This window comes from Phyllostomus discolor, chromosome 13 (genome assembly GCF_004126475.2).
Source record: "Phyllostomus discolor isolate MPI-MPIP mPhyDis1 chromosome 13, mPhyDis1.pri.v3, whole genome shotgun sequence".
Lineage (NCBI taxonomy): Eukaryota > Metazoa > Chordata > Mammalia > Chiroptera > Phyllostomidae > Phyllostomus > Phyllostomus discolor.
In genome coordinates this window covers 61,470,325-61,482,571 of record NC_040915.2, presented here as the reverse complement: position 1 = coordinate 61,482,571, position 12,247 = coordinate 61,470,325, and the positions used below count along the sequence as shown (strand labels likewise).

General features: G+C 53.4%; 1 protein-coding gene across 5 annotated transcripts in view; it reads left to right on the top strand.

Moving 5' to 3' along the window:
• Nucleotides 1–139: 139 nt before the first annotated feature.
• Nucleotides 140–12,247, top strand: part of PPIL2 (peptidylprolyl isomerase like 2) — a 41,662-nt gene continuing 29,554 nt past the window's right edge. For 3 of the 5 annotated variants that reach the window (XM_036014545.1, XM_036014546.1, XM_036014544.1), the window contains exons 1-7: nt 140–294; nt 1,886–1,924; nt 5,400–5,651; nt 5,882–6,005; nt 7,776–7,990; nt 8,628–8,698; nt 8,961–9,065. In XM_036014545.1, coding sequence (XP_035870438.1) covers nt 5,430–5,651; nt 5,882–6,005; nt 7,776–7,990; nt 8,628–8,698; nt 8,961–9,065 — 737 coding nt within the window. In that variant the 5' untranslated portion in view covers nt 140–294; nt 1,886–1,924; nt 5,400–5,429. The remainder of the gene's footprint in view (nt 295–1,885; nt 1,925–5,399; nt 5,652–5,881; nt 6,006–7,775; nt 7,991–8,627; nt 8,699–8,960; nt 9,066–12,247) is intronic. The other 2 variants (XM_036014547.1, XM_036014548.1) reach the window with 2 other exon arrangements.

Sequence of the window (12,247 nt, the reverse complement as noted above, 5' to 3'; positions counted from 1 at the left end):
CTGCCAATCCCAGCCCCGAGGCTATTTTGAAATCGTTCCAGTCTTAGCCAATAGCAGTGAGGGAGGCAAAGCCCCGCTCCTGTGCGGCCAATGAGTGCGGCGTTATGCTAAGAAGCTGGGGGCTCGGCCCCTCCGACTGTCAGCGGGTTAAAGATGGAGCCGGTGGGCAAGAGGGTGCCACGAGGTGCGGGGTCGTCCTGGTGGAGACTACGGGGGCGGACGAATTCCCAGACCTCTCTTCCGCTAACTTTCCGCGTCATGCCCGGGCCAGAGTAGGAAGGGGTGTCCCGCCGCGTGAGTAGAAGGGTCGCACGTCGCCAGGAACTGGCAGGGCGGCCCTAACTGGCAAGTCTGTGTGGAGGGGCTCAGCCTGGATGGACCCCAGGTGCCCTCTCCGGGCAAGGGACTCCAGAAGGGCGGGACTCCCCACCCCCACCGCATCCTGTTCCTCTGCTGCACTCTGGTTCTCCGGGCAGCAAATCTGTTAGGACAGAACTCGGAGCCCAAGTTGGGGGCCAGGAGCCAGGGATGGGGGCCTGGGCTAGCAGGAGAGCGTCGTCCCCAAGTGGAGCCAGCCTTTTCTTGGGAGCCTCGGGACCGGGTGAGGGCATAGGGTTGTTGGGCTGTATCCACCCCTGCTTCAGGGTCGAGTGGGGTCGGACTGCGGTGGAGCACGGCCCCTCTCCTTTGTGTGTGCGTCCCTTCCTCCCCTCGCTCCCGCTCCTGGGTTGGAATTACCCCTCAGTTTGGGGTCTCTTGCCCCCCTCTGGCTGGAGTGGGCTGAGTTAGGTCTGGGTGCCCTGGGGTCCTGAGGACCCTGAGGACCCTAAGGACTGCAGCCCCCTTGAAATCACCCTTCCTGGTCCTGATGTCCAGGACAGGGCCCCTAGCCCCATCCACCCACAACTGAGCTCCCCACCCTATGTGAACTGCTGTGGGGGGTCCCCCCGCAGTGCTCTGACGAGGTTGACCCCCTGCTGGCCGCAGGTGCTCTGACGAGGTTGCACTACTGTGCTCTGAGAAGCAGTGCAATGATATTGTCAAAGCATCTGGGGCCAACCTTGGGGACCCCCCTCCCCCACACTTCCATCTCCTCTTCCCTAGGCAGAGCCCCTTGGGCCTGCAGGTTCTCCCCTCCCCCCTGCCTTGCTGGCTCCTTTCTCCATGGAAACTTGAGATCCTGGCCAGGCCTGGGCCTCTGGGGTCAGAGGGCACCCTTCCCCCAGGCAGAAGCCCCTCCCCGTTGGGCCTTCATTCCTGGTCTGAGATCCCCACTCACCAACCACCGGAGACCAGCCACTGGCAGGCCTGCCTGACACTCTTTCCCTGTTGCACTACTGTGGGCTGCTGGGAAGCAGTGCAATGATGAAAGGGCATCAGTCAGGTCCAGCCCACAACACACAGCACCTGGGGAGAGGGAGTTTTGCTGCCTCACTCCACTTCCCAGCAGTCAGATACAGGTGCAGAGCCGGGCTGGATCCTCTGTCAGAGAACTAGGTGAGTGCAGAGCTGGGGGATTGCCCCATAAATTCTCCAAGTGGGTCATGGCTGGACAGGGTCAGAGGCTCTGGATTCAGAAAAGCTCTGGTTTGAAGAGGATCTCTCATACCAGCACCCTGGGTAAGACTGGAAACTCCAGGTTTGGTCAGGGTCTTGTGGAGAAATAGAGGTCCACTGGTCTGCATGGAGGGTCTGTCTGAGGCAGGTTCAGACCCAGCTCACCCTTGACCATGTGGAGGTGAATTGGACCAAGCCCTCCAGAGCCTGAAGAGAACGTTTTCCTGGGTTCTCAGCAGGAGCAGCACTATTTAGAGTGGGCAGGTGGCCTTGGGATATGAAGCCTGCAGGTGATACCCACCAATGGCACCATCTTGTTTTCTTACAGGGAGATACGCTGCCCTGAGCCTGCAGGAGGGACTATGAGGTGCCTGGCATGTCCACCCTCTCAGCTGGAATTGGGGGGATTGGAGCTGAGCTGCCAAGGAGCCTGGCCCCAGGCATGTCAGCAGGGTGACCTCCACCATCAGGGCCTGACACAATGCACAAGGTTTTTATGTGCCCAACGATGGTCATGCAAACCTGTCTCCTTGAGAGGAAGTCCAGGTTCTAGATGGGCATTTGGCTATACCCCTCAACCCTGGCTGATACCAGTTTCACCTCCACTCTGGGGGTAGAAGCCCTGGCTGGTGTTCATGGGGAGGATGAGGGGCACTGGCACATGCTTCCCTGCCTCCTAGGCTCACCTCTTGGGGTTCCTCCATCCCAAGGCTGCCTGGCTCAGGCCTGTCCACTGAGGTGCCATGGCTGGAGGTGGCCACACTTACTCCTGTGCAGATTCTGGAACCATCAGCGGGAGCCCTTGGTGGTGGACTTAGGGGTCTGCTTAAATGTTGCCTTCCACCTAAAGCTTCCACAGCGGAAGCTTTATCTGGTTTCAACAGCATCCAATGTCCTTCCAGCAGAGCCTGTTAGATGGAAATATTCTCCCCCTGGCTGAAGTCTTCATTACATTGGGAATCTCTGAGGGCAGGGACTATGTATTTCTTTTTGTTTGTTTATTTGTTTAATGTCTTGAGAGTGTCCCGTACACCTTTTAAAAATACAAATAAACATATAGACTGTGAAGTGATATAGCAGAACATGGTCAGAAGGTTAATCAGTGGTCTGCTTGACCCCTCAAAGGATGCTTGTTCTGTTTATAAAAAGGCACACACTATATATTTTATTTTTTAAATGTTATTTATTTAATTTTAGAGAGAGGGTAAGGGAGGGAGAAGGAGAGGGAGGGAAACATTGGCGTGTGAGAGAAACATCCATCGGTTGCCTACTGCATGCCCCTAACCAGGGACCTGGTCTGCAACCCAGGTGTGTGCCCTGACAAGGAATCAAACTGGCGCTTGATTCACTGAGACTCGCCAGCCAGGGCAACACACACTGTATATTTTAAAGTCTCATTTTGTAAGTCACAGGGGTCAGGAAGCAAAATGGATCTTTGAACTCAGGTGTATCTGCCTGCACCCCTAGGCAAATACAGAGGCCAGGTCTCCCTCCTTGGTTGTCTGTAAAGCAGGAGGAAGTGAGTGCTGCCGCCTGTGAGGAGGAGAGCTGAGGCTTAGAGGGCTGGGGGTTTAGCGGTAGGAGGTGAAAAATCTCATCAGACTTCTCTGGTGCGCTGCTTGGCTTTCAGGGCTGATTTGGGGCGGGGGTTGGAGGGAGATGTGCGGAGGAGACAGGGAAGCAACAGTTCAGGGTGCACACCCGTTGTTTGTGACTGGGGTGGATGGTGGTGTCAGCCACTGACTAAGTAGGAGGGGGAAAAAATACCGTGTGCCAATCTGGACGTGTTTAGCATGAGATGCCCAAGAAACGTCCCCAGCAGATGCTGGACATGGGTCTGGAGCCCAAGGAAGGCCTGAGTCTGAGATGCAGGTTAGGGTTGCTAAGTCAGTTCTGGGTTGGGACCAAGAAGTGAATGAGATCTTCCAGGTGGTATGGTGGAGGCAGGTCCTCCTGCAATGCATATGTTGCAGCTTGAGATGCCAGAGAAGTACCAGCGTGTATACGGCAAAGAAGTGGTTAGGAAGGGGTGTTCATGTCAAAACAGCAGCAGATGTGAGACCTCGGCTGGGTTTGACTAAGTAAGAATTCAGAGCCGAGACTCAAAAACAAGCAAAAGTTTCTTTAGAAAGTCACAGCGGTAGAAGTGGTGAGGTGTGGAAGAAGCAAACGAGCCAGCTGAGCTGTGTGAGCCCAGGAAGCAAGTTACAGAGGCAAATGCAGGGCCCTTGTTGGTTAGGAATAAGGCAGGCAAAGAAAAGGCACCTGCTGGTTGGAGAGGGGAAAGGGCACCCACATGCTCTAGAGAAGGAACGTGCTCACACTGGGTCCTGAGTCTTAAGAGCTTTGGTCTGGGGGTCTGGGGGGCGGGAAAGGACCTCAATAGGATATATATGAGCTTTCCAGGTGTGTCCCCTCAGCGTCAAGGCGTCCACTGACTGGTAGTCTGCTTTTGCTGATTTTCCCTGCCTGGAGCTGAAACACAACTGAGGCCTGGATGTTGTCTCTAGTTTGATCAAAAGTCTGTCTCTGGTCAACAGACCCAAGGCTTTATTCCTCAGGTTATTTGATGCGGGCTTGATGCTTAAAGGAGTAGTCATGCAAGGGCTTGTATGCAAGTCGAATGAGGCCATTCTCCAGCCCCCTGGTTCCTCTTCTGAGGAACCTGACTAGCAACATGCCAGGGGAGGAAAGGCCAGGGGAGGGTCCCAGCTGTAGGGCCAGTGATGTGCTGGGAGAGGAAAGGTCACCCGGGGGCAAGGTCCCACCCATAGATGTCCATTGCTGGGCACCCAGGATTTTCCTCCCTGGTGACCTTATGTACCTGGCCAGCATTCCTACTCTGCTCATGTCTGCATAATTGCCTTCTATATCGAGGGGAGAGGACAGGCTGGAGAAGAGTGGTTTTGATGCCAGAGAGTAAGAGGATGTTATGCAAAGAGCTGAGGTCTCAGAAAACCTTGCCGAACTCCGAAGAAATAAACAGAGGAAGCCAAAATCATGGCTGTGAAAGACATGGATTTCTTTGGACTTACTGTGCACCAGGGCGGCGGGCTGGTGAAGTTTTCCACCACACAGAGTTGCATAAGTACAGAAAACAAAGCAAACGACATGGAGGTTGGGGGGCGGGGGCGTGCTCCTAGGGCACACGCTGTGTGAGATCTAAATGCTAGCTGTTCTTTGCAGTTGTTTACAGTTCGGGCTCATCGAGTAGCAGTTTCTCTTTGGCCCTTTCTTGACCGAGGAGCTGGCCTGCCTCCCAAGGTCTCACAGTGCTACCTTACAGATGGCCTTCATTGTGGTCCCACAGGATGGGAAGGGGAGCTGGAGCTCGGGAATGGGCCCCTGTTCTCACATACCACACAGGAAGAGGGCACAACGTCCCGGGCTGGAAAAGTTGGACAGAGTGAAGTCCCTCGGCCATTGTCTGGGGGAGAAGCAGAGCTCTGGCTAGTGGAGTGGGAGGCTACAGACCATGAGAAGGCGGGTACAGCTGGGATAGGGAGGGCCTGGAGGCCGGGCAAGGGATGAGGGCCTCGAAGAAGCTGGAAGGTTCCTGCACTGGCCCTGTTCTCGGTGCGGCCCTAGGCTAAGCCAGGATCAAAGCGCTACCGCACTCCCAGCGCAGTGGCCAGTGGCGTTCGCCCTCCCCGTCAAAGGCAGGAGAGCGCTCCTCCAGGGCCAGGGGCATTGTCACGTGCGGCCGGCTCTCCGGATTGGCTCGTCCGGTGGGGGCGCTGGGGCGGTGTTGTGGCGGCCGTGGGAAACAAACGCCCACTGCCCGAGACCAACGCAAGGGCCTTCGCAGGAGCCCCAATCCCGACAGCCGCTCCGCCCTGCAGGCAGTCTGGCCCGCCCGCAGCGCCACCTGGATGGAGGTCCTGGACGAGTTCGACCGCGAGTTCCCTCAGAGTGTGACCTTCTGCCAGCTCATCTCCGAGGAGGACTTCGAGAGGCAGGCGACGACTTACACGGAGCGCGCACTGCGCCGCCTCTTCCGCAGCTTGGACCGCAACCCAGCGCTGGCGGAGAGGGTGGTGCGCAAGAGCAAGCAGGCGGAATGCGAGCAGCGCGGGCTTCTTTCCTTCCTCTGGGTGCGGCCACGGGAGCTTCAGGGGAAGGGGTGGGGATGGAAAGGGCCCTTGCTGTCACCTTCCCCATCTGCCCCCTAGGGCGGGGTTTGGGGGATGGGGGAGGAGGGACCTGCTGGGGTTGCTGGGCTGGGTCTTCCAGAAGCCTGAGGCCACCCAGCTTAGAGAGTGCGGTGGTGAAGGGGCTCACCGTCCAGCTTCCGCCTGGCCTACCTCTCCGGCTGTTGTCGCAGGCCAAGTTCTTCTGCGCAGTCCAGGGGGAGCTGAACTGTTGCAACAGCATGGGCGCCCAAGAGATGCACCAGCGCCTGCAGCACCTAAAGAGGAGCATCCACCGCGTGCACCTTTACTCCCAGGGTGAGGCTCGACTCCTGTCTGGCCCAAGTGACCGGCAGACCCGACCCAGGACCCCATATCCTGAAATCCTCGTTATGAACATGAACATACACAACACTAGAGGCTAGAGAGAGCACCGACGTAGCCATCACTCAGCCTCGGCGGCTGCCTCCCTCTGACCGTGCTCTAGACCCCCGTTTGCTTTTTCTGGAGCACTTCAGGGAAATCTCAGACATCACTGTCTTCCTGAACACTTTAGAATGCTTCTTAATAATAATAATTAAAAAAAAAAACCAGTTTCTGACATAATCACAGTGTCAAACCTGATGTAATTGACAACAGTTCCCTAATATTAGCTGATAGTCCACAGTCAGACCTCCCAGGAGGTCCACAGGGGTCTTCCCACACTTGCCCTGTCATGTCAGGGCCCAAGAAGGCCCAGCGTTGGTGTGGGTGTCAGGCCTCTTAAGTGCCTTTTCACCAGGGTGACCGTATAATGTGTGTCCACACTGGGGCACTCGTGAGGGTGACATGAAGGGGGTGGCAAATGAGGACAAGTCCCCTTTCTGGTGGCAGCTCTTACTTCTGCCCTCCGCTGCTATGGACTTGAACGATATGGTCCTTCGGGGTACCCCACTTTTCGGATTTGTGTCTGTTGTTTTGGTCACTGGTGTGGTTTGTCTCCCTCTGCTGCTATTTCTCAGACAGTTGCTCTAGTACCTCGATTAGATTTGGGTTCAGTTCGTTTGATGTGTTGGCATTCAGCGGGAGACTATGCTGTTTGGGGGGGCTGTTTTCTTCTACATCCCATTGGGAGGCCCAGCTCCCCTGGGTGTCTCACGTCCTGTAATGCTGAGTGTGAGTGCCCTGTGTCACCATTTCGTCTAGTGGCAGGATGCACAGCACGTGCACCTTTTACCACAGCCTCCTGAGGTAGCATGGATGTTATTTATCCTTGTTTTGCAGAAGAGAAAGCAGGCCCAGGGGGCTGAGGTCGCACAGTAAGTCATGGGACCCAGAGCTGAGCTCAGGTCTGGGTTGCTCTGGGGTACAGGCTCTCAGCCTCCAGGACAGTGCTCCCTGGCACTGGTTATTATCATTCCAGATGAGCTGTTCTGATGGGCTTTATGAGGAGAGTGTTAACACCTTCTTTACCGGTAGTCTTCAATTTTGTACAGTAAAAATAGGAAGATCTAACATGGACGAGGAGAGGGGACAGGTCCCAGGGTCCTTCCCCTCAAAATTCCCTGCTTGAAAGAAGGTGCAAGCCCACCCTCATGCGGGTTTTCTCATGGAAGGGCCCTTTGCACAGCCCTGGGATGGCCCTGGGGCTGGGGAGAGTCAGCGGGCTCAGTGTCCAGGGCCTGGGCACCCAAGAATGCTGGCAGATGTGAGAGCTTTCCCTGATGCTTGGCGGTGGTGGCAGCAGACCAACCTGCCCAGGCCAAGCCCAGCCCTCCGTGGCCACTCGATCACTTCCCGTGGAATTCTGCCCTGGAAATCGGACAGCCTGGTTGTGGATCCTGCCTGTGCCCGTACAGTCAGAGTTTCCGGTTCTGCTTGAAGATAGAGACAAAAGTACCCTCCCCATGTGGGGCAGTTGTGGAGTCAGTGAGGTGGCACATGCTGGCGCCTGTCAACAGTGGCCGTAGACATTGCTGTGTGGTGTGCTTGAGGGGACTGCCTCCCCTCTGTGTTGGGGAGACTGAATACCCCACGCCATCGTGTTTGGCTCCCACTCCACCCTGTTCTGGCCGGGGGGAAGGCACTCACTTGCACCTTTTGTCACAGATGCCAAGAAGAAGAAAAGGAAGCCTAAAGTGAAGAAACCGGAACCCATCCTCTTGCGGGACCAGTCAACCTCCCCATGCCTGCCACCAACACTGCTGCCACCTCCGCCGTTGCCACCACCTGCCACCACCACAGCCTCTGAGACAGCCCCACCACCCCCTGTCTACGCTATGCCAAGGGTCTTTGGCCCCTTTCCTCCACTGCCTAGCAAGTCGGTCAGTAGATGCGTCATCCCTCCATACAGCCTGGGGAGGGGCAGCCTCTGGCACCCTGCTGGGGACCAACGGCTCTCCCAGGCTGCAGCAGTGACTCTGCGAACTTTGTTTTTAAGCAGCACAGCCCCTTTTAAGACTGCGGGCAAAGTCTTGGGTGGAACAGCAATGGATAAAGTGATAAAAGGGGTGCTGCCCTGCTTGAAGAGTTGGGGAGGGCGTTGAAAGCATAGAGCTCTACCTGCTTAGCCTCAGCCGAGCAAGGCACCAGCAGAACCCTGGGGCTGCCAGAGGACAGGTGGAGAACCACAGGTCCCCTTGTCGGGCCTCTCCCTGGGGGTGTCATTCTCCTGTAGTGTCCTTCCTAACCTCCTGCCCCTCCTGACTCCCATTTACCCTACACGCCCGCTCCGGCCAGTCTCCCATCCCCCGGGCTGGGTTAGGACCTTCTCATTTGGCCCCTAGCCCCCATCCCATCCCCTGCCCCCTCCTAATACCGAGCTCAAGATGGACACGGGATGAGCCTGATGTATTTGCTGACTGAATGGAAGTCACATAGTTCTAGAGTCCTTGTACTGGTGATTTTTCTTTCACGGTGAGGCCCTCAAGCCTGTCCTGAGATGTCCTTTGTTTCCTGCAGGTGGAGAAAATGGAAGTTTCCAGTTCTGAGGTGAAACTAAACTGGACTGGCCTGTCATCAAACCGAAAGAGGTAAAAGGAATTTATGCGGGCGTGAGGCAAGGGAAAAGGGAGCCTCCTGGGAGCATGCCTGGTGCTCAGCTCAGCGGCTGTTTCCTCCCCGTCCTGTAGTTAATCCTCACCACACCCCCCGAGTGGTTATTCTCCTTGTCCAGGGGAGGAGTCTAGGCTCCAAGGTCTGTGTCCCCATGTTGGAGCGGTACCCTCTGAGACTGGGGAGGCCCCACCTGGGAGGATCCCAGAGCTGACGACCCCCCTCTGTCCTGTCTTGCAGCCACATGGTTGATCTGACCCCCCTGGTCCTCAACCCTGGGGGCTTCCATTTCTCGTACCTGCCTGGAAACAGTGTGCACAAACTCCATTGCCCTGGCTTCCCCTGGTAAGTGTGCTTCTGAGCCTCCCCGGGGCCAGGCACTGTCCTGGCTCAGCCCGTGCTCCGCCTCTGACCAGCACTGTGGTGGTGTGGCCAAGGGCTGGACTAATGTTCTTTATGATGGTGCCTTCCACTTCCAGGAGGGACCCTTGTGTAATCAGGAGGGCTGGAAAAGTCACTCCCTAGTGTTTGTTATGGGTCGTCTTTTTTTATTTTTGAGTTGTAAGACATGTATATATTGTAGACGCAAGACCTTTATATGATTTGCAAATATCTCTTCCCATTTTGTGGGTTGTCTTTCACTTTCTTGATGGTATCCTTTTAAATACAAGAGTTTAAGGTTTAGTCCTTCTGAAAAGCAATCTGTTGCTTGACTGGTGTGTCTCAGTTGGTTGTTCCGAAAAGCAAAAGGTTGCTGGTTTGATTCCCAGTCAGGGCACACACCTGGATTGCAGGCTGCACGTTCCGTCCTGGTCATGGCAAGTAGGAGAGGCAACCAATAGCTGTTTCTCTCCCTCTCTTTCTCCTTCCCTTCCCCTCTCTCTCTCTAAAAATTAAAAAAAATCTGTTAAAATATATCAGGAGCTATAGAAGTTCTCAAATTCTCTGATCTAGTCTTTTCAATCCTGGAAAATGACCCCAAGGAGATGAGTAGGTGGGGAAAGTGATTGTGTATAAAAATGTTTATTTTTTATTTTTATTTTTTTAAGATTTTATTTATTTATTTTTAGAGAGGGAAGGGAGGGAGAAAGAGAGAGAGAGAGAAACATCAATGTGCGGTTGCTGGGAGTTATGGCCTGCAACCCAGGCATGTACCCTGACTGGGAATCGAACCTGCGACAGTTTGGTTCGCAGCCTGCGCTCAATCCACTGATCTATGCCAGCTGGGGCTAAAAATGTTTATAATCAGTTTGATTATGTATATTCATGAGTTACATCTAAGTGGAAGCACAGTGGGCTACCCAATCAGACCGAAAGGAGGTGGGGTGGGGAGGCAGCAAGGTACTGGCCACTGGGTCACAGACAAGGGGGCGGTCAGCAAACACCGTTGCCATGTTGTTACAAAGCAAAATGAAAAAGTCCAGCATTACTTACTGAGCCCCATCAGGTCCTCATAGAGCAGTGGAGCCACACAGCAGGGCTGGGTCTTCATCAGGGCATTTCTGTCAAGATATCTTCTAGCTTTCTCTAGGCACAGTTTTAAAAAGTTGCGATTCAAATAGACAGTGCCTTTTTATTTCTCCTGCCTTTCCCTCGTCACGTGAAGGCCCTGGTGAGTTCTATACTTCTTGACGGTGTTTTGAACACAAGTTCCATTGGTCGTGAAATGAACACCCAGTGCACGTAGGCCCGTCACTTATTCAGCTCCATGGGGAGATATGGAAAGTTCTTCCAGTGTTTCCTAGGTTACTGCCGGGATGGACATCTTTATGTGTGAAGCCGTTTCAGAACTTCAGATTACGTTTCTGAAGTATAATTGCAAGGGAAAGGGTATGAATAGCCTTCAAAAGGACTACCTTTTTTCAGATTCTAAAACCATATGTAAAAGAATATGCCAAATAGACAATTTGAATGGTGCACAAAAAAAGACACCAATCACTCTGATTCCCACCACCAGAAATAAGTGCTCTTACCGTATATTTGTCTTTTGGTGTAGGCTTCTTCCAGTGGACACACGTGTATGTGTACATACAGTAACTTGTTACATAATCGAGAATATCCTGTCTGGCAGTTTGGTAGCCAGCGCTCGAATATGTTTCCTCCCATGTCATGAAAAATGCCTTTTAAATTTACCAATAATAATAGATGCAAAATACTCCATTGTATGGATGAAACATCATTTACTCAACCATTTTTTAAAGATTTTATTTATTTATTTTTAGAGAGATGAGAAGGGAGGGAGAGAAACGTTGATGGGTGACAGATACATCAACTGGTTGCCTCTTACACACTCCCAACCAGGGACCTAGCCTGCAACCCAGGCATGTGCCCTGACTGGGAATCGAACTGGTGATCCTTTGGTTGACAGGCTGGCGCTCAATCCACTGAGCCAAACCAGCCAGGGATACTCAACCATTCTTGCTTCTTGAAATATTTCACTAATGGGGCCAATTTTTTAAAATAAAAACTTTATTTATTTATTTCTAGAGAGAGGGGGAGGGAGGGAGAAAATAGAGGTAGAGAAACATTGATCTGTTGCCTTTCCCACACAGCCCAACTAGGGACCAAACCCACATCCCAAGCATGTGTCCGGACTGAGAATTGAACTGGCGACCTTTTGCTTTGCAGGACAAAGCCCAACCAACTGAGCCACACCAGTCCGGGCAATGGGGACAATTTTCAGGCTCTTGTTAGGTATTGATTTCTGGGTGAGTGGTGCTCTCATGAGGCCATCACCAAAAATGGGTTATTGTAAACTAGTTTTTAAAAACATACAAATGCAGAACATATCCCATGGGGAAAAATTCGCAATACAGGAAAGCATGCATAAAGAGTCCCCTGCTGCTAAGAGTCCTGCCTCTGAGTTTCGTGTGTACTGTTCCAACATGCACACACACATTAATTTTTTAACCAAAGCAGGATTATATTGCATGTACCTCTCACCAACTTGCTTTTTTCCATTACTGTGTCATTGGGGTGTCTTTACTTGTTGGGGAATACGGACTCACCTCATTCCTTAAATGACTCTAGAATAGTCCACTGCATGGCTACACTTTGGTTCCTAACAGATGTTTAGATGTTTCCAGGTTTTCACAATCACACTGTTGCTACAATGAGCAGACTTGAACAAACCTTCTTGGGGGAGATTTCTGGGAATGTAAGTGCATCTAGGGCCATCCCACAGCCCAGGGGCAGGCATGTCATGAGTACCTCTGATGGCCCTGCGTACTGGTGTCCGACCTCGTGGACATGTCTTGGCTGTCTTCTGCACAGGACTGCATCCTGTAGTGACCCCCCCAACACCGAGGAGACACCAGCCCCTCCTGTGAAGGCCTCCATTTTCACTCCACCTGTCCTGCTCAAGTTCCAGCCTGTGCCTACATGTAAAGATGACTCAGAGAATGACCCTGGCAGTGCAGAGTCTGTGCCCCAAAAGAAGAGCCCATAACCTCTTCCATACAGACTGTTGCGGAGGTGTGAATAAAGTTCTCTTAGAGGTGCCTTTCTTGTGCTGGGGTCCCTAGGGC